General features: G+C 44.7%; 1 protein-coding gene across 4 annotated transcripts in view; it reads left to right on the top strand.

The window, feature by feature from the left end:
• The window catches only part of DVL1 (dishevelled segment polarity protein 1), a 231,790-nt gene that overhangs the window by 186,526 nt on the left and 17,526 nt on the right, over window positions 1-27,738 (top strand). For 3 of the 4 annotated variants that reach the window (XM_040427805.1, XM_040427815.1, XM_040427825.1), the window contains 4 exons: window positions 151-300; window positions 6,637-6,768; window positions 11,624-11,791; window positions 16,088-16,294. In XM_040427805.1, coding sequence (XP_040283739.1) covers window positions 151-300; window positions 6,637-6,768; window positions 11,624-11,791; window positions 16,088-16,294 — 657 coding nt within the window. The remainder of the gene's footprint in view (window positions 1-150; window positions 301-6,636; window positions 6,769-11,623; window positions 11,792-16,087; window positions 16,295-27,738) is intronic. The other variant, XM_040427832.1, reaches the window with a different exon arrangement.

Genomic DNA, 27,738 nt, shown 5'->3' with positions numbered 1-27,738 from the left:
CAACTAAGCCAGTTCTACTTTACACCAGTTTGATAAATAACCCCATAAATATCTTACGGTGTTGCTTCCATAGAACAGAGCTAATTCTTTCCTGTTCACCTTTCATTCCAGTAATTTTCTCTTCTCTTTTCCCCCATGTCTTATTTGTAGCGGAACCTGTGAGACCGATAGACCCGGCCGCCTGGATCACTCATACCTCAGCCCTGACGGGAACATACCCCCGTTACGGTATGAGCCCCTCCATGAGTATCATCACATGCACCAGCTCCTCATTAACAAGCTCTATACCTGAGTCGGAAAGTAAGTCACACTGCAGCCCCCGCACTATGCGCAGGACTCATCCTGCTCTGGGGCAGCAGTGTAACCCAAACCCACAATCCTGCTAACCAGCCAAGCAGAAGGATGTGCTTGTTATCCTGCCTCCTGCTTGCCACTTTCAAGTAGATCATCTAACAGATAATGCTACCTTAAGTAGATTAGAGGTTAAAGGAATGGTGTAGAGCATAGGTGGGCAGCTGTTTCCTGTTCGCTGACTAGGAACTATAAGACCCAGCATGCTCAGCCATGATGGGATGTTTAGTTCCACAGACTGTTTAAGGTTGGTGGAGGGCCTGATTTGCTAAGAGAAGTGTTCAATGTTCACTTGGTTGAAGTCTTCATCGTTATGTAAACTAGCCCAGTTTTACTTGCTGGTATAATGACTGGGCCGAAATTCTAACCCTACTAGGGGATGGGTATGAAGTAACACCTCAATGCAATGAACATAGTCCGTTCATTTTAAATAATTTGGTGCTCTCATGGAGTCTTAGCATAGGAGGCATCTCATTGACAATTGCTTTTAGTCAGGGGCATAGCTAAAGGCTCATGGGCCCTGGTGCAAGAGATCAGCGTGGGCCCCCCCTTTCCGTGGTGCTTTGTGTGTCTTCTTATGCGGCACAAGGGTCTTTGGGTCCCCTCAGGCTCCTGGGCCCGGTAGTGACTGCTACCTCTGCACCCTCTATAGCTACGCCCCTGCTTTTAGTCATTTGCCTGCCTATGGACTCCTTTACCCAATCATCTCAGATCCAGATGTACTCTAATCATCAGAGGTCTAAGGTAAATCAGGCTATGCCACTTACACCACCTTATTGTCAAGTGTCTCTGCCGGTGGCACGTGCTCTCTGTCTGCTTTCCATTATATTTTGTCATAGATGAATAATGAAGCCAGGCCAATAAATTCATCCCATATAGTATTAAGTTGTTTTCCTAAAATTGTTCAGGAAATCTTGGCTTTCACAGTTATGAGTTCTGCAATTATAGGTAATTCGATGTACCTTTGCCATTAAAAGGTCCCTAAATACTTGATTCTTGGGAAAGTTATTCCCATAATAGGCCAGATTTACCCTAAGGTGGACAATACCTGCTGAAGATCAATGTTCTGTAGCTGTATCCAATAGCAGATTGGCTACAGATGCCTGCGCCACTACATAACTTTGGCGCATCTGCTGTCAGCCCATAGGGATTAAGACCGGACCGTGGTACCGGCATACATAACGAAATTCTTAGATATCCAGAACCTTGTATGCCGAACTTGAAAACAGAAGTTCGCTCAACACTAGTCTAAATAAATGACCCCCATAGTTTGTTAGGTGTCATCAAAACCTCACCTCTTTCAAGTGCACTGTGTGGGAGCGGTTTACTGGTAGATGATCTTGACGGAGTGAGACATATACACTCTTTTTATTGTCTCAGATAATTGCTCAGTGGGAATCAGATGACAGATTCTCTTAGTTTGCCTTTTCACCTCAGCAGGAGAAGACGTCTTATCCATTGTTCAGGGTCCACAGTCATGGTTTTGAAGTCAGACAGGGAGGTGATGCTGTATCATCTTTCTTGCTGTAACCATGATCTGTGTTTTTATGTCCTTTCACATTACTGACCTGTGCTGGGTATTGTCCACTTGGGTTTTAGCTAATAATTTCTGTCACTTTAAAGATGAATGCTCTTTTTTGGTGTCACGTTGACCATACAGGCTTCGTATTTCTGTGGGCAGCAGACCTAAAAACCAGTGACCTGTGAGGATCATGACACCTGCAGTCAGAGGAGACTTTAGAACTGAACTAAAACTAGGAGCATAGAAAGACCTTCAAATATACTGGGAAAATATAATGAGACAGACCCTTTAAAGAGATCCTGTCTCCCTGAAATGGATTGCAATCTGTGGGCAGCATGTTGTAGAGCAGGAGGAGCTGAGCAGATTGATGTATTTTATGGGAAAGCTTCAGCAAAACCTGTAATTTATACATTAAAATCTCTGCTCTTTCTGAGCTCTGTTGCCACGAGTGGATGGTCATAGTGGTTGACAGCCTTCCCTGTTTTAGTGTGTCTACATAGACAGCTGTCAATCACTGATAGGACCACCCACCTGGACAACTGAGCTCAGAGAGATCAGAGATATGTTGCAAGGTTTTTCTGAATCTCTTCCCATTAAACTATATATCAGTCTCTCCACATTCATGCATATAATAGTCTTGTAGGTCCTTCACTGCAGCAGTGATTTCTAGCACAAAAATGTGGAGTTTTCCTTTAAATTCCAACTTGATAAATCTGCCGCCCTTTAGATTTGGGGATGGGGCCAGGGGCCATTTTTCAAAGTGCCAGAACCTCCGATGCTCAATTAAAAGCCTGACTTTCGTAGAAATACGTTTGCTACATTATGTCTGTTCCACGTTTACCTACTTACCTGGCGCTGAAGGCCTACGTTGCTTTGCTTGGGTGCTATGACAGTAATGTAACTGTATGTTTATTAAAGGGGAACTGAAATCCAAAAAGAGAGATCCCACAAGATGTATCTAACTGATGCTCCTACAATCACAACGTTGTCGTAAATAATTTCATTTTCTGTGGATGCAAATCCTGCCTTGACAAAAGTCAGCAGTCTAAGGCCTCATGCACACGAACGTATTTTTTTGCGGTCCGCAAAAACGGGTCCCGTTTTTCCGTGATCCGTGACCGTTTTTTCGTCCGTGGGTCTTCCTTGATTTTTGGAGGATCCACGGACATGAAAAAAAAGTCGTTTTGGTGTCCGCCTGGCCGTGCGGAGCCAAACGGATCCGTCCTGAATTACAATGCAAGTCAATGGGGACGGATCCGTTTGACGTTGACACAATATGGTGCCATTTCAAACGGATCCGTCCTCTATTGACTTTCAATGTAAAGTCAGGAGTCCCTTTTATACCATCGGATCGGAGTTTTCTCCAATCCGATGGTATATTTTAACTTGAAGCGTCCCCATCACCATGGGAACGCCTCTATGTTAGAATATACTGTCGGATATGAGATAGATCGTGAAACCTCATTTCCGACAGTATATTCTAACACAGAGGCGTTCCCATGGTGATGGGGACGCTTCTAATTAGAATATACTACAAACTGTGTACATGACTGCCCCCTGCTGCCTAGCAGCATCCGATCTCTTACAGGGGGCTGTGATCAGCACAATTAACCCCTCAAGTGCCGCACCTGAAGGGGTTAATTGTACTATCATATCCCCCTGATCAGGGCTGCCAGGCAGCAGGGGGCAGACCCCCCCTCCCCAGTTTGAATATCATTGATGGCCAGTGCGGCCCCCCCCTTTCTCCCTCTATTGTAATAATTTGTTGGTGGCACAGTGTGCGCCCCCCCCCCCTTCCTCCCTCTATTGTAATAAATCGTTGGTGGCACAGTGTGCGCCCCCCCCCCCTCCTCCCTCTATTGTAATAAATCGTTGGTGGCACAGTGTGCGCCCCCCATCGGCCCCCCCTCCCTCTATAGCATTAACAACATTGGTGGCCAGTGTGCGGCCTCCCATCCCCCCCCCCCCCCCACCCCGATCATTGGTGGCAGCGGGTTAATAGCAATAGTACAATAGTAAAAGATTCATACTTACCTGCTGCTGCGATGTTCGTGTCCGGCCGGGAGCTCCTCCTACTGGTAAGTGACAGTTCATTTAGCAATGCGCCGCACAGACCTGAGGCTGTCACTTACCAGTAGGTGGAGCTCCCGGCCGGACACGAACATCGCAGCAGCAGGTAAGTATGAATCTTCTACTATTGTACTGTTGCTAAGTAACCATGGCAACCAGGACTGTAGTAGAGTCCTGGTTGCCATGGTTACCGATCGGAGCCCCAGCGATTAAACTGCGACTCCGATCGGAACTCCGCTGCCACCAATGATGGGGGGGGGAGATGGGAGGCCGCACACTGGCCACCAATGTTGTTAATGCTATAGAGGGAGAGGGGGAGGGCACTGTGCCACCAACGAATTATTACAATAGAGGGAGGGAGGGGGGGCGCACACTGTGCCACCAACGTATTATTACAATAGAGGGGGGGGGGCGCACTGGCCATCAATGATATTCAAACTGGGGAGGGGGGGGGGGGGTCTGCCCCCTGCTGCCTGGCAGCCCTGATCTCTTACAGGGGGATATGATAGTACAATTAACCCTTTCAGGTGCCGCACCTGAAGGGGTTAATTGTGCTGATCACGGCCCCCTGTTAGAGATCGGGTGCTGCCAGGCAGCAGGGGGCAGTCTTGTACACAGTTTGTAGTGTATTCTAACTAGAAGCATCCCCATCACCATGGGAACGCTTCTGTGTTAGAATATACTGTCGGTTCTGAGTTTTCACGAAGTGAAAACTCAGCTTTGAAAAAGCTTCATGCAGACGGATCTTCGGATCCGTCTGTATAAAAACTAACCTACGGCCACGGATCACGGACACGGATGCCAATCTTGTGTGCATCCGTGTTCTTTCACGGACCCATTGACTTGAATGGGTCCGTGAACCGTTGGCCGTGAAAAAAATAGGACAGGTCATATTTTTTTCACGGCCAGGAAACACGGATCACGGATGTGGCTGCAAAACGGTGCATTTTCCGATTTTTCCACGGACCCATTGAAAGTCAATGGGTCCGCGAAAAAAACCGGAAAACGGCACAACGGCCACGGGTGCACACAACGGTCGTGTGCATGAGGCCTAACACTTACGACACTGGAGGCAGACTCTTTGATTTCACAGACCTCATAAGGCAGTGTTATTTAAAGGACCACTAAACCCAAAATGCAGACTTCTCTTTATATGGTTGTGGTAGGATTTCTTCACCATTTGTCTGACAAATAAGTCACTTTGAGGGTTTATACCTATATTCTGAATCTTTTCAAGCACCATGCCAAGCAAAAGTCAATAGGGTAAATGTATCAAAGCTTCCATGCCAGTTTTGTGGTGTGGAAAAGTAGCAAATATTTGCACAACCCCCTTTTGAACAAAAAAAAAAAAGTGGATTTTTGCCAGATTATGACATGTTCTCCACATTTTAAAAAAGTGGGTCTGTCATGAACGGGATGGGTAAACTGGTGTAAACTACCCCTGAATTCTAACGCCAGCTCCTAGGTGGTGGAGATTTCGGTTTCTGGCGCACAGACATTCCAAGATGCGTGACAATTATTAAGTAGCTTGTGCCTCCTAATAAATTTGGCACCAGCACAGGATCTGGTTAAGATTGCTGTACTACACACTAGTTTTTATAATTCAGTCCCAATGTTCTGTGAGCTTTGCAAAAATAAGACAGTGCTCTGAGATAATAAACCAGTGCTGTAAGGCAATAAGCAAGGTTTCCAAGATAATGAGACAGTGCTGTGTGGTAATAAGCCAGCGCTCCGAGATAATAAGACAGTGCTGTGAAGTAATAAGCCAGTGTTCTAAGATAATGAGACAGTGCTGTGAGGTAATAAGCCAGTGCACCGAGATAATGTGACAGTGTTGTGCGGTAATAAGCCAGTGTTCCGAGATAATGAGACAGTGCTGTGTGGTAATAAGCCAGTGCGCCGAGATAATAAGACAGTGCTGTGAAGTAATAAGCCAGTGTTCTAAGATAATGAGACAGTGCTGTGAGGTAATAAGCCAGTGCACCGAGATAATGTGACAGTGTTGTGCGGTAATAACCCAGTGTTCCGAGATAATGAGACAGTGCTGTGTGGTAATAAGCCAGTGCTCCGAGATAATAAGACAGTGCTGTGAAGTAATAAGCCAGTGTTGTAAGATAATGAGAAAGTGCTGTGAGGTAATAAGCCAGTGTTCCGAGATAATGAGACAGTGCTGTGCAGTAATAATCCAGTGCTCATGATAATGTGACACTGCTGTGCTCTGAAATAATGAGACAGTGCGGTCACAATAAGGGCTCTTTTACATGGGCAGTTGATCAGGCCAATTATCGTTTCCAATAATTGACCTGTGTAAATTTTGTAGGTTGATCGGATCGTTTATGCAGACATGAAAATACTCGCTGGTTGGCAGGACATCTCCCTGTGTAAATAGGGGGACTGCTGCCGATATTTTGTAAAAGTGAAAAAAATGCTGTATGGCCAATGCTCTATGATTATAAACCAGTGCTGTCAGGTGATGCTTAACATAAGAGATTATGACCAGAAGTTTTGGTTATCTAAGGTTATAGTATAATATCAATATATTTTATATAACTATTGCAAATCCATATAAAGCCATTTGCATCTAGGTCTGGTGGTCTCAGATTTGGGTACATTTCTCTTTGGGCTACAGTTTCCCTTTAATTAAAAGTATTCAAGGTGTCGGAATTAACACTTTTCACCTTATTTTAATACAGAACTGGAAGAGTCTCCTCTATCTGTGAAGAGTGACATGGCAACCATAGTGAAAGTAATGCAACTGCCAGATTCAGGGCTGGAAATTCGAGATCGTATGTGGCTAAAGATTACCATATCCAATGCAGTCATTGGTAGGTCGACCACCATGTTGTATCCAATTGGTGTTGTGTCCAATAAAATAACACTGGATTCTGGTTGTAAAAGTCAGAATTAATACCTATGTGACTATTGTTATGCCAACGGTGAAATATGTGACTATTGTTATGCCAACACTCCATGCCAACCACCTCCTTTCTCCTCAGTGGGTATTTTTGTCCGCACACTGACCTTCTGTTTTTTGATGTTCCTCTGGCGGCCTGTCCCTGCCAGCATCCTCCTTTTCCTTCCTGGCAGGTCAGCCACCGAAACAGCGCAGCTCTGTCCACTTGTCCTGTGGCTCATCTGCTCTACCTCTCTCCAGATGTAGGGTGCACATGTGCGCCTCTTCTTTCTCTTAAAAGACTAGTGTCCATCCACCTCAATCTTTCCCAGCCAATGGCTGGCCACCTTAGGATATTTAAGGCAGTTTTCTCTGTGGCAGGTTGCTTGAGCAATAGATTCTAGTTGTCTAGTGTCCTGCTAAGGTGTGCCATTGTCTTGTTTTGCCTGTCTGTGTACCAACTTCTTCCTGCCTTCTGATTGGATTGTATAAACTCAGCTTGTCCCAGACTATAGTGTTTCCTGGTGCTTTGCACTGGTGCGACTTGACCTCCTTGGGTCAGCAGCCTCTGAAAGGAGATTACTCCAAGAAGTAGATGCCTGGTAGTTCCCCTGCAGCTAAGTCCAGATCCCTGTATAGGGCTTTAAGGCCCCTTTCACACGGGCGAGTATTCCGCGCGGATGCGATGCGTGAGTTGAACGCATTGCACCCGCACTGAATACCGACCCATTCATTTCTATGGGGCTGTTCAGATGAGCGGTGATTTTCACGCATCACTTATGCGTTGCGTGAAAATCACAGCATGCTCTATATTCTGCGTTTTTCACGCAACGCAGGCCCCATAGAAGTGAAGGGGGTTGCGTGAAAATCGCAAGCATCCGCAAGCAAGTGCGGATGCGGTGCGATTTTCACGCACGGTTGCTAGGAGACGATCGGGATGGAGACCCGATCATTATTATTTTCCCTTATAACATGGTTATAAGGGAAAATAATAGCATTCTGAATACAGAATGCATAGTAAAACAGCGCTGGAGGGGTTAAAAAAAAATAATAATAATTTAACTCACCTTAGTCCACTTGATCGCGTAGCCCGACATCTCCTTCTGTCTCCTTTGTTGAATAGGACCTGTGGTGAGCATTAAGTACAGTTACAGGACCTTTGATGACGTCACTCCGGTCATCACATGGTACGTCACATGATCTTTTACCATGGTGATGGATCATGTGATGACCGGAGTGATGTCATCAAAGGTCCTGAAATGAATGCTCACCACAGGTCCTGTTCAGCACAGAAGAGATGCCGGCAGCGCCAGCAAGTGGATTAAGGTGAGTTAAATTATTTTTAATTTTTTTTTAACCCCTCCAGCGCTATTTTACTTTGCATTCTGTATTCAGAATGCTATTATTTTCCCTTATAACCATGTTATAAGGGAAAATAATACAATCTACAGAACACCGATCCCAAGCCCGAACTTCTGTGAAGAGGTTCGGGTTTGGGTACCAAACATGCGCGATTTTTCTCACGCGAGTGCAAAACGCATTACAATGTTTTGCACTCGGGCGGAAAAATCGCGGGGGTTCCCGCAACGGACCTGCACATTTTCCCGCAACGCCCGTGTGAAACCAGCCTAAGGGTGAAGACCAGGGTACTGTCAGAATAACAACCTTAGGAGTAGCCCCAAGCAAAATCAGTTCAGTAGGCACAGTGCATCCACATCCGCTTCCACAACAGCCATATTGCAACTATCTGAAACTGTTGTTAAAGGGGCTGTTTCATCTCGACAACTCATTTCTATATTTTAAGGCAGCTCAAGACCCCACCTCTATGCGCCAAAGGAGAGAGACAGTCTGATGGATTATATGAACAGCCATTGATTTCAAATCATGGCCTGCCGGGGGTTTTGGAAACCAGCCACCATAGCACCTCTATAAATGGGTTGGCTATGATGAAACGACTCCTTTAACCTGTATTAGCTAATCTGATAAGGATTAAATTGGTATTTGCACACACATGGCGGATTACCCTCATGAATCCACTGTCACATTGAACAAAAGTTAAATGAGTGTGACCAGTAGTAATTAAACCCAAACTCTATAAAGATTGGTGTAGCTGAGGAGAGGCTAAAGGTTGCGGTGTATCAGTTACACGGCTGGATCAGGTTCCGCTTTCTTCCTCTGTGTCGGACAGCTGTACATGGGTGATTATTTGTCCCTGTGTGAGGTCTTTTGTATCCCTGAATTGTAAAGTAGTCGTATGAATAGAATCTTGTTCCCACACATTGAGGTCCATGTATATTGTTCATTGGCTGTTCTCGGCTTCTACCAATAATTCTGAATGTAATTAACTGGAGATGAGAGAACTTTTTTAAAATTTGATTCGGCTGCTTCGCTGAATTTTATAAAAAAAAAAATCTTCGTGACGAATTACTTCATCACGAAACGCATTTTTTTTGGAAGCAGCAGGTGCAATGACAGGGAACTGCATCTGAGAGTAATAATACAGTATAAAATGAACAGATTTTTAAAAAAATTATAATTGCCATCTCCATTTGCCCGCAACGGGCCAGCTGCCATCTTGCTTGAAGATCTTGCGTGAAATCTTGCATGGGCCGAGATGACATCGTCAAGCCGGACGGTGTGGTGATGTCATACATCACCACGTACGAGATTTCGACCGAGATCTTCAATCAAGATGGCGTGGGCGGACCGTCGCGAGCAAATGGAGGAGGTAAGTATGATTATTTTTTTAGTTTTTTACACTATTTTAGGTTAAATTGATTCGCTCCCCCGAAGCACGAGGAAATTCAGCTTCGCTGCAAAACAAATTTATCCTGGAATTCGGATCAAATTCCACTTCGTTGGATTCGATTCACTCATCTCTATAGTTAACATACCTACAGTGCTGTATACAGATGTATCCACTCCCATCAGTCTACCACAATATACCAGGCGGCCATACGCATTCAACAACTGTCAGCCAAACTATTGTTCAGCCGACAGCTATCTCTCCAGAGTCCCTCATACAAATATCAGTTCAGTTCGGCTAAACGTGTATGTGTACTCAATAGGGGGAGAGGAAGAAGCCACTGTCAGACACTTTTGGCTGCAGCTTATCTACCGAGAGAACAAAAGGTGGGTTCTATTGTGTGTGGTGAGCTCCCAACTCTCTCCTAACAGATGATGTCGGGTAAAAAAAAAAGGATCGGCCAAAGTGAATATTTTTGCCCGATCCTTTTTATTTTCATCTGTTGGGAGTGAGTTGGGTGCTCCCCACACACAATAGAACCCACCTTTCTCAGCTGGTTCACTGGTTATGGAGGCTTAAAGGGGTTATCCGATTTCAGAAACAGCCCCCCCATGTGCCGGGCCCCTCATAGGTAATATACTTACCCCACTCCCCGTGCCGTTCCTGGTCCCCGCACCGCCGCTGCTGCTTCTCCCTGTACACGGATGAAAACATCCGGTGTCGGGGGGGAGAAGCCAATGGCAGGCGGGGATAAGCCTCCCAAGCGTCACCCATGATGCGGGGACCAGGAGCGGCGCTGGGTGCGGGGTAAGTATATTACCTGTGAGGGGCTCGGCACATGGGGGGGTCGTTTCTGAAATCGGATGGCCCCTTTAATTTTCCTATCACAGGTACCAAACACTATGCTGTATTGCAAGGTCTTACAATAAAGACTTAAAGATATAAAGGGGTTCTCTGAGCCCCAAAATGCATTTTTTTACATGCTCAACTTATCCTAAATATTGCATTTTTTGCCCAACAAATGTTTTTTTTTAAAAATTTAAGCAGCTCTACCCCATTGTTACTTCTTCACCACCACTTACCTGGATGATTTGAAGGCCACATCCACAGCAAATTCCCGATACTGCGCATGCACTGAGAAAGCATGCTTCCACAGGTTCAGTGCCTCCTGCATTTGAAGCATAACCTGGAGAACACCATTAATTGTGTCAGTGCTGCAAAGCTGAATTTGCCTTCTGGTCATGTGCATTGAGATTTAATGTAGTAGTTTGGATTCTCATTTTCATTGTTCAGTGAGCACCTGAGAAGCCAGTACAGAGGAGTGGCATGCAGTGAAAATGTAGTTTTGCAGAATCAGGCCAGAAGTAAACGTATAACAGTCTTTCTTTACTTAAGGCATAATTTGTGACACATCCAGCAGCAGTAAATACAAAGTGCAGTTTCTGGCACTAGATGAGGAGGTATGGTTGCTGGTTGGATAGCAGTAGGTTGGCACTAGCAAGCACTTTTGCATATAGGTGTCCACTGTAATACTGACTTGATGTTAGTCTGGCCTAGCAATGGTTTGGGTATGTGGTGGTGTCTTAGCTGTTGTCCATCACTTTGCAGCAGTGTCTGTAAAGCTGTATTTCACTGATCACTCTGCTGTCTTTTCTCTCAAGTGTTTTCTTGAGACAGAATTAGGTTGTTCTCACAGGAGAATAAGATCTGATTACTGAGTTTCACTCTGGAGCGTTGGTTCCCCCCAGTATCAGAACAGGAACTGTCTCTCTATTCTTCCTAGCTAGACTGGAGCTCCCCCTCCTGGCAGGAAGCCTGACCAGCCTACTATCAAGAGGGGAGGAATAGGGTGGTTAGCCCCGTTCCTGACAACCATTCCTCTTCTGCTGGAATAAATGGTATAAAAATGAAAATACATAACATGACAATACATTACAAACATTTGCAGGTACCACCGGATCTGGGGTACTGCAGTTGGGATCACTGTAATATTGGTATGTTTTAGTGTACATTATTTGTAATGGATTGGTTGTTCCCACAGGTGCTGATGTCGTAGACTGGTTATACACTCACGTAGAAGGCTTCAAAGAGCGTCGAGAAGCTAGAAAATATGCAAGCAGTATGTTGAAGCATGGCTACCTCAGACACACAGTTAACAAGATCACCTTCTCAGAACAGTGCTACTATGTATTTGGAGACCTGTGTGGTAGTGAGTACCAGTCTACCCTCAATGTTCATATAGAAGTGGTGGGGAGTGCTGCTGAAAGTGGATGAACGTTAGTAGAGAAGTTATGATAGATCAGGGGACGCCAGCATGTAGAGCTCTAGCTGTTGTGAAACTACCACTCCCAGCATGCCTTGACATCCTCAGGCCAGAAGCTGTAGTTTTGCAGCAGCTGGAGGGTCGCATGCTGTAGACCACCATGACGGATACTATGACTGGCAAAGACTGAAGAATCTCACAGACCCTTAACAGTAGAGAAATGGAGCCCCCTATGTCGAGTGTCCCATTGCTCAATAGATGTATTGTGTCTTATCAAGCCAAGCAAAGAAAATAAAACATTTATGCCACAACATTGCATTAAACCAATTCTAACATTCCTCAAACCAAAACTTAGTTTTGAAGGGCCATTGCTAGCCACTCAAGCACATCTCTGCTTTACATGGCCCGTCCATTGATTTCAATAGGTGCTATGCAATGCTTCATTGTTCCTGTGGTGGCGCTGCATGGATATTGAACAGGTTCCTACAGATTACAGCAAATCGATGGGGCCTAGCAGTGGGACACCCTGTAGTTAGCTTATTGTCAGGGGATCATTCTAACGAAAAGAGATTGTTCAAAGTAGACAACTCTTTTCATTTGATCTTTTCCTTTAACGGGTTTTCCGGGACTACTGTGGTATTTAACAGATATGTTGCTGCACTTACGGTACCTCATGTGCATCTTCCCATGCTTTTTTTTTCTTCACAAATTGGACCCTCCTGACCCATTTTCACTATGCAAACCAATCCCTCTGGTTGGTTTCCATCCTGTAGGTAGCACTTCCTGTTACTGTATCCAACCAAACCCATGGTGCCCTTCTCCTTCCTTTGCCACAGCTTCAGCACCGCCCCTAATAACACCGAGCTAGTTTATAGCTCCTCCCTCCCAGCTAGTTACATAGACACTCCCCTATCACTGCCCCGCCCATGGACATAACATCACAGGAAATAAGACAGAGCTGCATGGACATGGTCATGTGACCACAGCCCAGAATGGAAGATAGGAGCAATATAGATAAAAGAAACACATTACAAAATTACAGCGAATTTCAGAAATTATTTTTATAAAGGATGTTGATGCAAACCGGAAAACCCCTTTAAGCAACATTTCCTCTCAGTTTTTTCTGTCGGATTTCTCTGTAATCTGACAGAAAAAAAACGATTCATGCTCCACCTTATGTACTTTGGAGATGTTGTAAAGGACAGGGTGCAGCACAGAAGTACTATATGGTAGTATACAGACCCATACAGCCACCATATAGTCTCATGTCTATATGCACAAGGCTTGAGAGAGCAGAATCTGACTTCTAAAGCTTCAATGAACCCAGCAGATCACATAGTCCAGGGATGGCCAACCTGCGGCTCTCCAGCTGTTGTAAAACTACAATTCCCACCATGCCCTGCTGTAGGTTGATAGCTGTAGGCAGACTGTACATGCTGGGAGTTGTAGTTTTGCAACAGCTGGAGAGCCGCAGGTTGGCCATCCCTGACATAGTCGATAATGTGGGAATTGCATGGTACCATAGCGAACCCCATCCAGCAGTGGCATTTATGGTTTCATTCTTTGATATGTGATATGGCACCTACATCTTTGATTCTTGTCTACACACCAATGCGACACTAGAGAAGGATTTTCATTTTACATGCCTGTCCACTTGCCTCTTTCCCTGTCTCATCGTGTTGCTGGATATTGTCATTTGTCTGTATTGAGAAGAACTAGATTGTTAGCTCCACACCATGTGCTGGACAGCTGGGTTCTTAACCTGCATCATAGTGACCAGGGCGCTGTAGGCTCATTCTTTCATATAGGTTTATGTAGTGGGAATCGACCGCGACCAAACTGGTAGGACGCAACCATTTACATCATGTCTGTTCATTACTCGTATGGCTCTGTTCACATCGCTGCAGTTTATTTTCATTGTCAGCTGACACCTGACGGACTTCATTGACTATAATGGTGTCCTTTGGGTTGCCATCAGGGAGCTCAGCATTTAGCAAGAAAGCACAGCATGCTGCGTTATTTTGTCCATCTTTTTTATGGAGTCTGCGATGGAAGTAAATGCAGGTGTGAACATTGCCTTTCTTAAATAGCACATCACAAGTCACACAAATCACTATTTGGCCATGATTGGCATAGTCCTTGAAAACCCTTTTAATTCCAACTAGGGCATCATCTTTGTGGGCCACGTGAGATAGGATAACAACAGATGGGTGTGTGTCCGACTCGTGGGGCCCTCACTGATCAGCTGACTAAAGGGGCAGTGGCGATCACCATAGAATGGGACTGAGCTGCTATCAAATGAACAGCATTGCGCCTGGTAAACAGTGAAGGGGATGTGGTGGTCGCACTCCCCTAAGGCTACATTCACATGGGGCTATTCACATGACCATTATTTTAACGGCCAGTGAATAGCGGCCATCAAAAAATAGAACATGTCCTATTTTTGGTTGTTTTCACGGCCAGGTGGACCCCATTAAAATCAATGGGGCCGTTTTTAAGGGCCGTTAGACAGGAGTGCACATGTCTAATGGCCGTTAAAAATGGGTGCACTCATGCAAAATGGCCTTTTAGGGGGTTAACATTTTTTTACTCACCTCATTCACTTGCACGCACAGAGGCGGTCGCTCCTCTCTTTATGCCGAAGAACCTGCGTGATCTTGCTGGGAGCGCATGGTGACATCATCACGTTTACGTGCAGGTCATTGGGCAGATCCTTCAGCATCAAGAGAGGAGCGACTGCCTCTGTGCTTGTTACTGGGTGAGCTGATTCATTTTTTTGTTTAGCTTAAAAAAAAAAAATCACACACATTATTATAGTGGAGGACCACTATGGGGAACATTATTACTGCTGGGGGCCACTATGGGGAACATTATTATTACTATGGGGGACCTCATTACTGCAGGGGTTGGGATTTTATATAAAAAATAAAAAAAAGCCAACGAAAATCATCCATTTTAACGACCATTCTTAGCGGCAGTTAAAAAACGGATGCAAAACGGCCATTTAAAATGGACAAAAAATGGATGCAAAACTGGTCGAAAATTGGCCATGTGTCCGTTTTTCATGGCCATTCTTCGTGTGAATGTAGCCTGAAGTCCCCGTAAGATGGCCCCAAACAATTATATATTTATTGCCTATCCTAAAAGGTGTATACCTAATACTAATAATGTTATATCATATAGGTAGGATAGGCCTTATTATAATCAATGGTGGCCAGACTTATGGGATTCATGACGAGAACGGAAGGTGGGTCCACTGACTCTGCTCCAGGTTAATTAAATGGAGCTCCGCTGCCACAGCTCTTACAGGGAACCTATCAGTAGATTTTAGGCCATCAGCATGTCATTAAAATGCAGGGTTTTAGCTGTCTAAACATGTGTGCACTGTATGTAAGTCAGCGGAAAATCACCTCTGGTGCATGCGCACTGAAAGTGTACGGGCCTCCGCTATATCCTTCATACTGCACTACTGTTGCTGGACTCTGTTCTGGTGATTTACATACAGCGTGTGCGGTATTTTAAAAACAAAATGCTATAACGGACAGTTTTGAGAGGGGCAGATTTAGAACGGTCACCTTTGGGGTGTAAGTAAGGACGTGCTGGTGATTTAGTGCCCTTAAATCTAGTGACCGATTCTCCTTAACTGGTGCTGAGACTCTTCCTTCTGAGGTAGGGGCCCCAGTAATCTGATCCCACAGGTTAGACAGTGATGGCAAACACTATGGTGGCAGAACACCTACAACCCCTATAAACCTATAGTGTAATTAATATATGTCATGGGATCAAAAAGGTTAAGAACCCAGGATCTATGTAAAGCAGCATTGTGTTTGGGCGGCCATGCAGTCCTCTGTGATGTTCACATTATCCCCTTTACGATCCAAAATCTCCAGGTCATATTGGGAAACAAAACACTTGTAAAAATGTAGTTTCTGCTTCTATTCCTATAGAATAAAAATGATAAAACATCATAAATGGAGTTATAATGACCATGGCTGCCACAAAGACCATTTATTTTCTCAGGCCTGATGCTCTCATCCATGTTGCTCTCAGACTCGATGAGAATGGTGTCTTATGAATTCACCAAGAAATGTTTTTTTTTCAGTGTCAAAGCTTCTTTTTTGTAAATTGATTGGCAGCCATATTTGTTTGGGCCCGCGTGACTCCATGAGAGCACACAGTTATCATTTAAGATCATGTATTTTTTCCGGAAATAACTGATAGTCATTTGTATTTGCTCATCAGATGTGGCAGCACTAAATCTTAACGATGGGTCCAGTGGTACGTCTGATCAGGACACACTGGCTCCCCTCCCGCAGTCAGCTGCTCCCTGGCCTATAGGTCAGGGATATCCCTACCAGTATCCTCTAGCACCACCATGCTTCCCCTCAACATACCAAGAGCCAGGATTCAGCTATGGCAGTGGCAGTGCAGGAAGCCAGCACAGTGAAGGTAAGTCCTAAAGGCCTCTCCGGTGCCCCTATCCTTTTTGTTGCCTGTGCTTTATGCTTTCTTTTGTGTTGCATGCATGACGCTCCCATTTCATACGCATACACGGTGTAAACATTTGTCGGCATTATCCATAGTGTGACTTGAAAATCACTTTCATTGTCCATGATGGAACTCCTCATGGATCAGTACTGCCTCCTACAGACAGAAAGCCACGCGTTGCTCACATGGATAATGGGCAGTCTGTGGTGCATCTAGGACTGGTTATGCAGATGCATCGGGCATGAGAACGGCATGCTTAGCCAGTTTAAGAAAATCATTATGAACAGGTTGGAGTAACCTTCCTCTATTTCCACTAGGGGTGCAGAAGGTGTATTCAAAGTTTGCATGAGAAGGCAGCTTAGAACTTAGAAAGTATATGGGTTGTTGGTTAAAGGGTTGGTCAGAAATAAAAAAACATGGCTGCCTTTTCCCAGAAACAGCGGCAAACATGTCCATGGGTTACGCCTGGTATTGCGGCTCAGCTTGAGTGAATGTGGTAGGCTACAAGTACTACACACAACCGGTGGAAAGGTGTGGCATTGTTTTTGGAGAAAGTAGCCATGTTTATCTAATTCTGGTCTACCTTTTGAAGTAAGGACAAGGTTATGGAGGTGTGTGTTCTTCTACAATACTATACGATAATAACCTGCTCCTTTATCCCCTACTGTATCCTTTGCTACTAGTAACTGTGTTATTCCCTTGTTTTGTGCTGAGCAAGCATTAGACTGAAGGATGCATGGAAGGAATGGAGGAATCTAGGTCATCGGTAAGATTACAACTCTGACCTTAACACCAGAGTCCAAGCATGTCCATTCAGATATCCTGTGGCCCTTCTTTCACCCTCCTGAGACCATTCCTTTACTCCCCCAAGCAACCACAGCTGTAAGCCATCCTTTTCTAGATAGCTGGTATCAAAGAGAGAAACTAGTCCTATAAAGCTGGCCATAGACACCTGGTAGGTATCACACACAATGCCCCAGTTAAGCTGACCATACATGGTATGACCTGGACACGGTAGCCGCATTTGCATTACCCCTAGTAGCCAGGCTGCACATGTACTTGCAACATAGAGCACGGCAAGTGCAGATTCACCAAGGCCATTAGTGGTTATCTGCATGCGACTACCATGGATGGACCACAACCATGTAAGGACAACCTTAAGATGCACAGTACCCCCAAAAACATAATCAGTCCCTTGGATATGCCACCTCTTATGATTGTGGGGTCTGACTTCTGGGACCCCCACCAGTAAGTCAGCACTGTGTTCCCTTCACTGTTTTTCCCTGCACAGTGGGGCCAAGGCCACCTACTCTACGGGGGAACTACAGTACAGCCCCATGTGGACAACAGTGCCGTGGTACAGAGAAAATATAGAAGGGGGTGCAGCTGTAAACATGCCCAGCAGCTCCTTTATTCTTAAACTACTTTCACACTAGCGTTTTTTGAGGATCCGTCATGGATCTGCAAAAATGCTTCAGTTTCAATAATACAACCGCATGCATCCGTCATGAACGGATCCGGGTGTATTATGTCTTCTATAGCCATGACGGATCAGTCTTGAACACCATTAAAAGTCAATAGGGGACGGATCAGTTTTCTATTGTGCCAGATTTTGTCAGAGAAAACGGATCTGTCCCCATTGACTTACATTGTGTGCCAGGACGGATCCATTTGGCTCCTCTTCGTCAGGCGGACAACAAAACGCTGCAGGCAGCGTTTTGGTGTCGGCCTCCAGAGCGGAATGGTGACTGAACGGAGGCAAACTGATGCATTCTGAGCGGATCCTTTTCCATTCAGTATGCATTAGGACAAAACTGATCCGTTTTGGACCGCTTCTGAGAGCCCTGAACGGATCTCACAAACGGAAAGCCAAAACGCTAGTCTGAAAGTAGCCTTAGTATCGTTGGCAGGGGCGTAGCTAGAAATGCATGGGCCCCATAGCAAAAAAAAATTATGGCCCCCCCCCCCGTGCCATCCACAGATCCCCCTCCCCTAAATAGTGCTATCCACAGATCCCCCTCCCCTAAATAGTGCCATCCACAGATCCCCATCCCCTAAATATTGCCAACAACAGATCCCCCTCCCCTAAATAGTGCCATCCACAGATCCCCCTCCCCTAAATAGTGCCATCCACAGATCCCCCTCCCCTAAATAGTGCCATCCACAGATCCCCCTCCCCTAAATATTGCCAACAACAGATCCCCCTCCCCTAAATAGTGCCATCCACAGATCCCCCTCCCCTAAATAGTGCCATCCACAGATCCCCCTCCCCTAAATAGTGCCATCCACAGATCCCCCTCCCCTAAACAGTGCCATCCACAGATCCCCCTCCCCTAAATAGTGCCATCAACAGATCCCCCCTCCCCTAATCAGTGCCATCAACAGATCCCCCCTCCCCTAAACAGTGCCATCCACAGATCCCCCTCCCCTAAATAGTGCCATCAACAGATCCCCCCTCCCCTAAATAGTGCCATCAACAGATCCCCCCTCCCCTAAATAGTGCCATACACAGATCCCCCTCCCCTAAACAGTGCCATCCACAGTATCGGGTGCCTTCCCCCCCCCCCCATGTGCCAGTCAGTATCAGGTGCCAACCCCCCCCCCCCCCCCCCCCCCAGGTGCCAGTATCAGGTCAGGTACCAACCCCCTTCCCCCATGTGCCAGTATCAAGTGCCCCCCGCTCCCCCCATGGCAGTAACAGTCGGGTATTAAAAAAAAAATAATAAACACTTCTACTTACCTCCATGTCAGCCTCTTCCTGTGTCCCGCCCTGTATGTCCATATATGGATTAAGTGCTTGTATTTCAGAAAAGGTTTCTGCTGGGATTTGAACCCACGACCTTCTGTAACAGAGGCAAAGCATCTAACCACAAGACCATAAGAGCAGCCTTGCTGCTGACTGAAAAATTATGAGACTTCTACTGTTATAGCTGGCTAAGTGTACATCTATACATATGACAGCTGCTCATATATAGAGATATAGCAGAGCTGAGTGTGCTGGGACAGCTGTCATATAGAGATATAGCAGTTAGCCAGCTATAACAGTAGAAGTGTAAAAAATTTTCAATCAGTTGCAATGCCTCCTTTATGGTTGTGAGGGTAAATGCTTTGCCTCTGATACACTCATACATTGGAGGTTGTGGGTTCGAATCCCAGACACATCAGGAGACTTTAATACAGTAAGATTAGATCACATTAGCGAGGGGGCCTGAACATTAAGACTGCTGCTGTGAAGGGGCCCTGAACATTAAGACATCGATATTTAACTAACTTGAAAATAAACTGTCGGGCCCCGAAGCAGCTGCTTCCCCGGTAGTTACGCCACCTCCTGGCTGCCTGTGTGTAGTGTCTGTGTGTGTTAATAAAAAAATAAATAAAATTAATGCGGTCGGACGGGCCCCCAGTGGCGCGGTTGCTATGGCGATCCCTACGCCACTGATCGTTGGGGTTCCCAGAGGTCAGGTCCCCACAATCATAAAGTGACTGCACATCACTTTACAATATGGAAAATCTTCCCTAAATAACTGTATTTTACCAATACTAACCACTATAGTACCGCCCATAATTGAGAACAGTGACCTGAATGAGTAGGAGAATATTCTTGGTTGGAATTGCTGAGACAAACTTAAATGGGGCTTTTTAGCTTGATGGCCTATCCTCAGGATAGATTGTCAATATCTGATCAGCAGGGGTCTCACACCCTGCATCCGCACTGTTCAGCTGTTCAGGAATAGCTCCAGCGCTGGAGTTGCAAAGGAGCGGATTAGGAACTTAAAGGGAATGTGTCATCAGATAATTACCTATTGATTTAAATCATGTTTATGTATAACATTTATTTTTTTTTTAAATTATTTAGATTTTTTTATTTTACATGTCACTATCTACACTGCCTATAAAAAAAAAAAAAGTCGCCACCTGGATTTAACTAAGCAAATAGTTATGAACCTCCTATTGGATAATTACTGCATGGGCGATTATATTTCAGCTGGCAACAAGTTATTTAACCCCAACTGGTGCAATGAGTTGCTTCTCATTTCTTAAACAACCATGTTCAAAGACACATCTCGTGGTCGTGGAAAAGATGTTAGTCTGTTTGAGAAGGGTCAAATCATTGGCATGCATCAAGCAGAGAAAACATCTAAGGAGATTGCAGAAACTACTAAAATTGGGTTAAGAACTGTCCAAAGCATTAATAAAAACCGGAAGGATAGTGGGGACCCATCGTATTCGAGGAAGAAAATCCTGAATGATCGTGATCGGCGATCACTTAAACGTTTGGTGAAATCAAATCGAAGAAAAACAACAGTAGAACTCAGGGCTATGTTTAATAGTGAAAGTAAGAGCATTTCCACACGCACAATGGGAAGGAAACTCAAGGGATTGGGAATGAACAGCTGTGTAGCCGTAAGAAAACCACTAATCAGTGAGGCAAAGCAGAAAAAAAGGCTTCAATTTGCTAGGGAGCATAAAGATTGGACTCTGGAGCAATGGAAGAAGGTGATGTGGTCTGATGAGTCCAGATTTATTCCAGAGTGATGGGCGCATCGGGGTAAGAAGAGAGACAGATGAAGTGATGCACCCATCATGCCTAGTATCTAGTACTGTACAAGCCTGTGGGGGCAGTGCTATGATCTGGGGTTGCTGCAGTTGGTCTGGTCTAGGTTCAGCAACAGTATGTGCTCCAAGAATGAGGTCAGCTGACTACCTGAACATACTCCATGACCAGGTTATTCCATCAATGGATTTGTTCTTCCCTGATGGCACGGGCATATTTCAAGATGACAATGCCAGGATTCATCGGGCTCAAATTGTGAAAGAGTGGTTCAGGGAGCATGAGACATCATTTTCACACATGGATTGGCCACCACAGAGTCCAGACCTTAACCCCATTGAGAATCTTTGGGATGTGCTGGAGAAGGCTTTGCACAGCAGTCAGACTCTACCATCATCAATGCAGGATCTTGGTGAAAAATGTATGAAACACTGGATGGAAATAAATCTTGTGACATTGCAGAAGCTTATTGAAACACTGCCACAGCGAATGCATGCCATAATCAAAGCTAAAGGCGGTCCAACAAAATATTAGAGTGTGTGACCTTTTTTTTTTGGACGGGCAGTGTATATCTAAACACTAGCCACTAGGCCTAATAATAGGCACCACTTCTTGGTCTGTCTGTGAAGGTTCTCATTTATCCAGGTCATGGTATATCTGTAAAGAATAAATCAAGGCAACTGGATGTACTGTCGATTTCTTGAAAACGTTTCACTCGTTCTTCCAACGAGCTTTCTCAATTCTGAGTGAATTGAGAAAGCTCGTTGGAAGAACGAGTGAAGCGTTTTCAAGAAATCTACAGTACGTCCAGTTGCCTTGATTTATTCTATACAGATACACTTCTTGGTCTGTACAGATCACTTTACTGCAGTTATATATTAGTCTAAAGGCCCCATTACACCAATAGATAATAGCGAAGATGATCGCTAACGAGCGTTCTGGCAGTGTAATACTGCCGCCAATTGGAATCTTTTAACGTGTTCAAAAATACTTGTTTGCCGGCGGCACATCACGGCGTGTAATAGGCGCTCTGCTGCCAGCAAACAATGATAAGGCATTAACTATCGCTCATCCCTTGATTGAGGAGAAGATCGCTGCATGTAATAGCAGTGGTCTCCTTCTCCAGCGAGCAGACGATTCATGGGAGGGAATGCTTCTCTCCCGACAATCCCTTGGTTTAATTTTCAGTGTAAGGGCGGGTTCACATCGGCATCATTGAATTCCGAGTTATAACGGAATATAAAAGAACTAGGCTGGAATGCAAAACGGAAGCCTTTAAGAGGCATTCCGTTTTGCTCCGTCTGAATACATGTCTATGGGGGAACATAATGGTTCTATTTGTTTCAGTTTGTTCCTGTCGACAGGAATATTTTTTTCCGTCATGTCTAACGGAAACAAACAGAACCGTTATGTGCCCCCATAGACAAGTATTAGGACGGAGCAAAACGGAATGCCTCTTAAAAGCTTCCGTTTTGCATTTAGGAGTCAAGAGGGCACCTGCAGCCAGCGACCAACTACATAAGTGTTTGATACCCCAGTATTAACTGTGGGAGCTTTAGACCATTACTTCTCTGGCTGGTGGTCGTGAGGAGGGCTCAGGTGGCATTCCTGGGCATCTGCCCAGGAGGAAGTTTCCCTGTAGGTTCTATGGCCAGTCCACCCCTGGCTCTGTCCACTGTGTAGTTAATGATGCTGGTTACTGCGGTGCAGCTCCCATTGAAGTGTATGCTGCAGTACCCAGCTCTGTCCACTACACAATAGATGGAGCTGTGCAGTTACAGCACCCACTTCCGCTGCAGGAGCTACTCTGGAACAGCTGATCGGTGGGGCTGCGGGGTGTCAGACCCCCAACAATCTGTTATTAATGGTAAATCCTGTGGAGATGCCTTAAATATAAAAACTTTAGAAAACCTCTTTAACACGTATAGTACACAGTTAACAGAATAAGTACAACTTGTCACAACTCCTGATGCCAATTCTGGAGCACATTTCTTAAAACTCTATGTTGTACCATTCCTCTATTATTGTTCCTGGAGATGAATGAATAAGAACATATGCTCCAGTATCATTATTTTCTGGGGGAATACAAGACCTGTCAGAAAATCAGCAGGTCTTTTTTTCACATGTACTGGAGGGCATTTTTATAATGTACTGTGGCCATGTGTTAGCCATGAGGCAATAGGCAAATCTGAAATGCACTACAGTGTGTTTTTGTGGCTTTTTTCATGCATTTTTTGTGCTCCTGGATGTTTTTTTCCCTTGAATATGCAGCATACTGCAGAAAAAGCATATGTGAAAAATGTCCGTATAAGACATCACCAAAGAATGCTTGTAAAAAAAAATGCATGGAATTCATGGTGTTTTTGAACTCCCCCCACCCCAAAAATAAATAAATAAAAAGCCACAAAAGTTATAAGAAGAAAGCCCAAGAGGCATTTTAACTTCTCTTTAGTTACAACTAAAGCTGCATTTACATGAGCCAATAATCGGCCAGATTATCGGAAACGACCATTCTTGTGAATCTGCCCATGTACATGTGCCACCGAACACCCGATGAACGAGCACAGCGCTGTCAATCATGCAGGCATCAGTGATCATAGTTTCTGGCCAGCAGATCGTGTGGTCTAAACAGCGATCTGCTGCACGGAAACCATGAATCTGTATGAGGACGAGGTATTGCAATGATTTAATCTGGTTATCTTGCCATTACAGTCAGCAGGGGAGTAAAGTCACTGCATGAATCATTATATTACACATGTTTTTTTAGAAAGACATGGATTTGTTGTTGCTAGATACAGCTGGTGACAGTTGAAGGGTTGAAGGATGGAACTGAGCATGTGTGACCGCCTTAGTAGGTGTAAATGGACATTACTATACAGAAGGTGCCATTATAATGAATTACCATATTTTTCGCTTTAAAAGACGCACTTGATCATAAGATGCACCTAGGTTTAAAGGAGGAAAATAATAAAAAAATATTTTTCATCGGACTCAGATGAGACCCTCCACTCAGACTCCCAATCTTTATCAGATCTCAGATCCAATCTCCAATCAGACCTCAGATCAGACCCTCAATCAGAATCAGACCCCCAATTCTCATTAGACCTCAGATCAGACAGTAAAATAAATAAAACAACTTACCTCTCTGGCTCAGGACGGCGCTGCCACTCTGCAGATCCAGAGCACTTTTCAGTGCTCCCTGGTCTTCTGCCAGCGGAGTGCTGCACTGTAACCTGACATCGCACAACGTCAGGTCACAGTGCACTCCTATGTGCACTACGTCCTGAAGCTATATGCAGTCAGAACACAGCAGAGCGCAGTGCCCGGAAGAAGACCAGGGAGTGGTGAGTACAGCCAGCATAGGCAGCGATACACTCACTGCTCCCTGCACCTCCTGCAGTACTAATGAGTGTTTCCATAATAAAATCGCTCATTAGTATTCGCTTTATAAGACGCCCTGCCATTCTCCTCACTTTTGGGTGAAAAATGCATCTTAAAAAGTGAAAATTCAGGATTACTTAGTGGTAATCGTTTTTCCATGAGCCCATGACAGCACCCTTGAGAGACCACCTCCTTTATCAGGACAGGAAACAGGAATGCTTGTGGAGAGCTCATAAGGAGGAGCTCTGCCCCTATAGCCTCAGTTAATATGCAAGAACTTGTCCTAACAATTTTTATTTTTTGTTATTTTTATTTATATTTTTATTTATATATACATTTTTTTTATTTTTTGTATTTCAAGGATATGAAACAACAAATATATAGGGCGGGAATAAATCCCAGGTGCTGTCATGGGCTCATGGAAAAAATGATTACCGGTAGGTAATCCTGAATTTCCCCTACGCCCATGACAGCACCCTTGAGAGACGACTAGAATAGAACTAGCTTAGGGGGGGACTACCGCCTGCAATACTTTCCTACCGAAGGAAAGACGATCATTAGAGTCTAAATTTTACTTGTAGTGACGAAAAATGGTACTTGAAGACTTCCATGTGGCAGCCCTACAGATCTGCTCTAAAGATGCATTAGCCCTTTCTGCCCATGAAACTGAAGTGGATCTGGTTGAATGAGCACCAAAATTTAAAGGGGAAAACTGCCCTGCTGAGGAATAGGCCAAGACAATAGCTCCTACTATCCACCTGGCTAGAGTCCTAGATGTAAACATACTACCCCTATTTTTGCCCCCAAATTGTACAAACAGCCTAGAGGATTTCCTCCACTGACTGGTGACATTCAGGTAATGTGACAGGTATATTTTGACATCTAGACAATGCAGTTTCTTTTCTTTCTCATTTTTAGGGGATTGACACAAAGATGGGAGAACAATATCTTGACCTATGAAAGAGAGAGACCACTTTAGGCAGAAAAGATGGGTCCAGTTTAATAAGCATTCTATCCTCCAAGATGTTTGTATAGGGAGGGGAAGCTGAAAAGGCAGAAATCTGGCTGAGGGGATGGCCACCAAGAAGGCAGTTTTAAAGGATAATACAGGGAGTGCAGAATTATTAGGCAAGTTGTATTTTTGAGGATTAATTTTATTATTGAACAACAACCATGTTCTCAATGAACCCAAAAAACTCATTAATATCAAAGCTGAATATTTTTGGAAGTAGTTTTTAGTTTGTTTTTAGTTTTAGCTATTTTAGGGGGATATCTGTGTGTGCAGGTGACTATTACTGTGCATAATTATTAGGCAACTTAACAAAAAACAAATATATACCCATTTCAATTATTTATTTTACCAGTGAAACCAATATAACATCTCAACATTCACAAATATACATTTCTGACATTCAAAAACAAAACAAAAACAAATCAGTGACCAATATAGCCACCTTTCTTTGCAAGGACACTCAAAAGCCTGCCATCCATGGATTCTGTCAGTGTTTTGATCTGTTCACCATCAACATTGCGTGCAGCAGCAACCACAGCCTCCCAGACACTGTTCAGAGAGGTGTACTGTTTTCCCTCCTTGTAAATCTCACATTTGATGATGGACCACAGGTTCTCAATGGGGTTCAGATCAGGTGAACAAGGAGGCCATGTCATTAGATTTTCTTCTTTTATACCCTTTCTTGCCAGCCACGCTGTGGAGTACTTGGACGCGTGTGATGGAGCATTGTCCTGCATGAAAATCATGTTTTTCTTGAAGGATGCAGACTTCTTCCTGTACCACTGCTTGAAGAAGGTGTCTTCCAGAAACTGGCAGAAGGACTTGGAGTTGAGCTTGACTCCATCCTCAACCCGAAAAGGCCCCACAAGCTCATCTTTGATGATACCAGCCCAAACCAGTACTCCACCTCCACCTTGCTGGCGTCTGAGTCGGACTGGAGCTCTCTGCCCTTTACCAATCCAGCCACGGGCCCATCCATCTGGCCCATCAAGACTCACTCTCATTTCATCAGTCCATAAAACCTTCGAAAAATCAGTCTTGAGATATTTCTTGGCCCAGTCTTGACGTTTCAGCTTGTGTGTCTTGTTCAGTGGTGGTCGTCTTTCAGCCTTTCTTACCTTGGCCATGTCTCTGAGTATTGCACACCTTGTGCTTTTGGGCACTCCAGTGATGTTGCAGCTCTGAAATATGGCCAAACTGGTGGCAAGTGGCATCTTGGCAGCTGCACACTTGACTTTTCTCAGTTCATGGGCAGTTATTTTGCGCCTTGGTTTTTCCACACGCTTCTTGCGACCCTGTTGACTATTTTGAATGAAACGCTTGATTGTTCGATGATCACGCTTCAGAAGCTTTGCAATTTTAAGAGTGCTGCATCCCTCTGCAAGATATCTCACTATTTTTTACTTTTCTGAGGCTGTCAAGTCCTTCTTTTGACCCATTTTGCCAAAGGAAAGGAAGTTGCCTAATAATTATGCACACCTAATATAGGGTGTTGATGTCATTAGACCACACCCCTTCTCATTACAGAGATGCACATCACCTAATATGCTTAATTGGTAGTAGGCTTTCGAGACTATACAGCTTGGAGTAAGACAACATGCATAAAGAGGATGATGTGGTCAAAATACTCATTTGCCTAATAATTCTGCACGCAGTGTATTTTAATGGGTAAATCCTGTAATGGTTCAAAGGGAGGCTCCATTAACCTAGACAGGACTAGATTCAGATCCCACAGGGGGACAGACGACCTGAATACAGGCTTAATTCTACTAACTGCCCTAAAAAGTGTATTCCAATGATATAAGAGTACCCCCTGTCCGCATTTTAAACCATGTAAAAACAACTTTATATGCATCTGTCAATCACCTTCCTTTATGCCCAAGGGGCGGTTTTTCTCCTACCTTTGTGCCCAGCCGCGCACCAACTGTCGTTTCCTACCGCCGCCCAGCTCATTATTATTCACTGCGCTGGGCGTCTTTTACTCTTCTCTCCGCCCTCACTGAGTTTCTTGTACGGCGCAGGCGCAGCAGGAGACACAAAGCAGCCGCTTTAAATTTCCGTCTTGTGAGGGTTCCGGATACAGGTATCCGGCACATGCGCAGATGGTCCGATTGAGGCCGATGCCCATAAGTCTCTATCGGGCATGTGCGGGATCTGACAGGATTGGGGAATGTAAGAGCCGCCCAGCGCAGTGAATAATAATGAGCTGGGCAGCAGTAGGAATTGACAGTTGGGGCACGGCTGGGCACGAAGGTAGGAGAAAAAACGCCCCATGGGCACAAAGGAATGTGATTGACAGATGAACATAAAGTTGTTTTTACATGGTTTAAAATGCGGACAGGGGGTACTCTTATATCATTGGAATACACTTTAATAGACCTATGACTGCATAGGAATAACTAAATATGTTTATAGGGTCTGTCAGTGTCCCTTTAAGGGTGCTAAGCCTAAGGTTTTTAT

This window comes from Bufo bufo, chromosome 1 (genome assembly GCF_905171765.1).
Source record: "Bufo bufo chromosome 1, aBufBuf1.1, whole genome shotgun sequence".
NCBI classification, from domain to species: Eukaryota; Metazoa; Chordata; class Amphibia; order Anura; family Bufonidae; genus Bufo; species Bufo bufo.
This window is presented reverse-complemented; position numbering and strand designations above follow the sequence as displayed.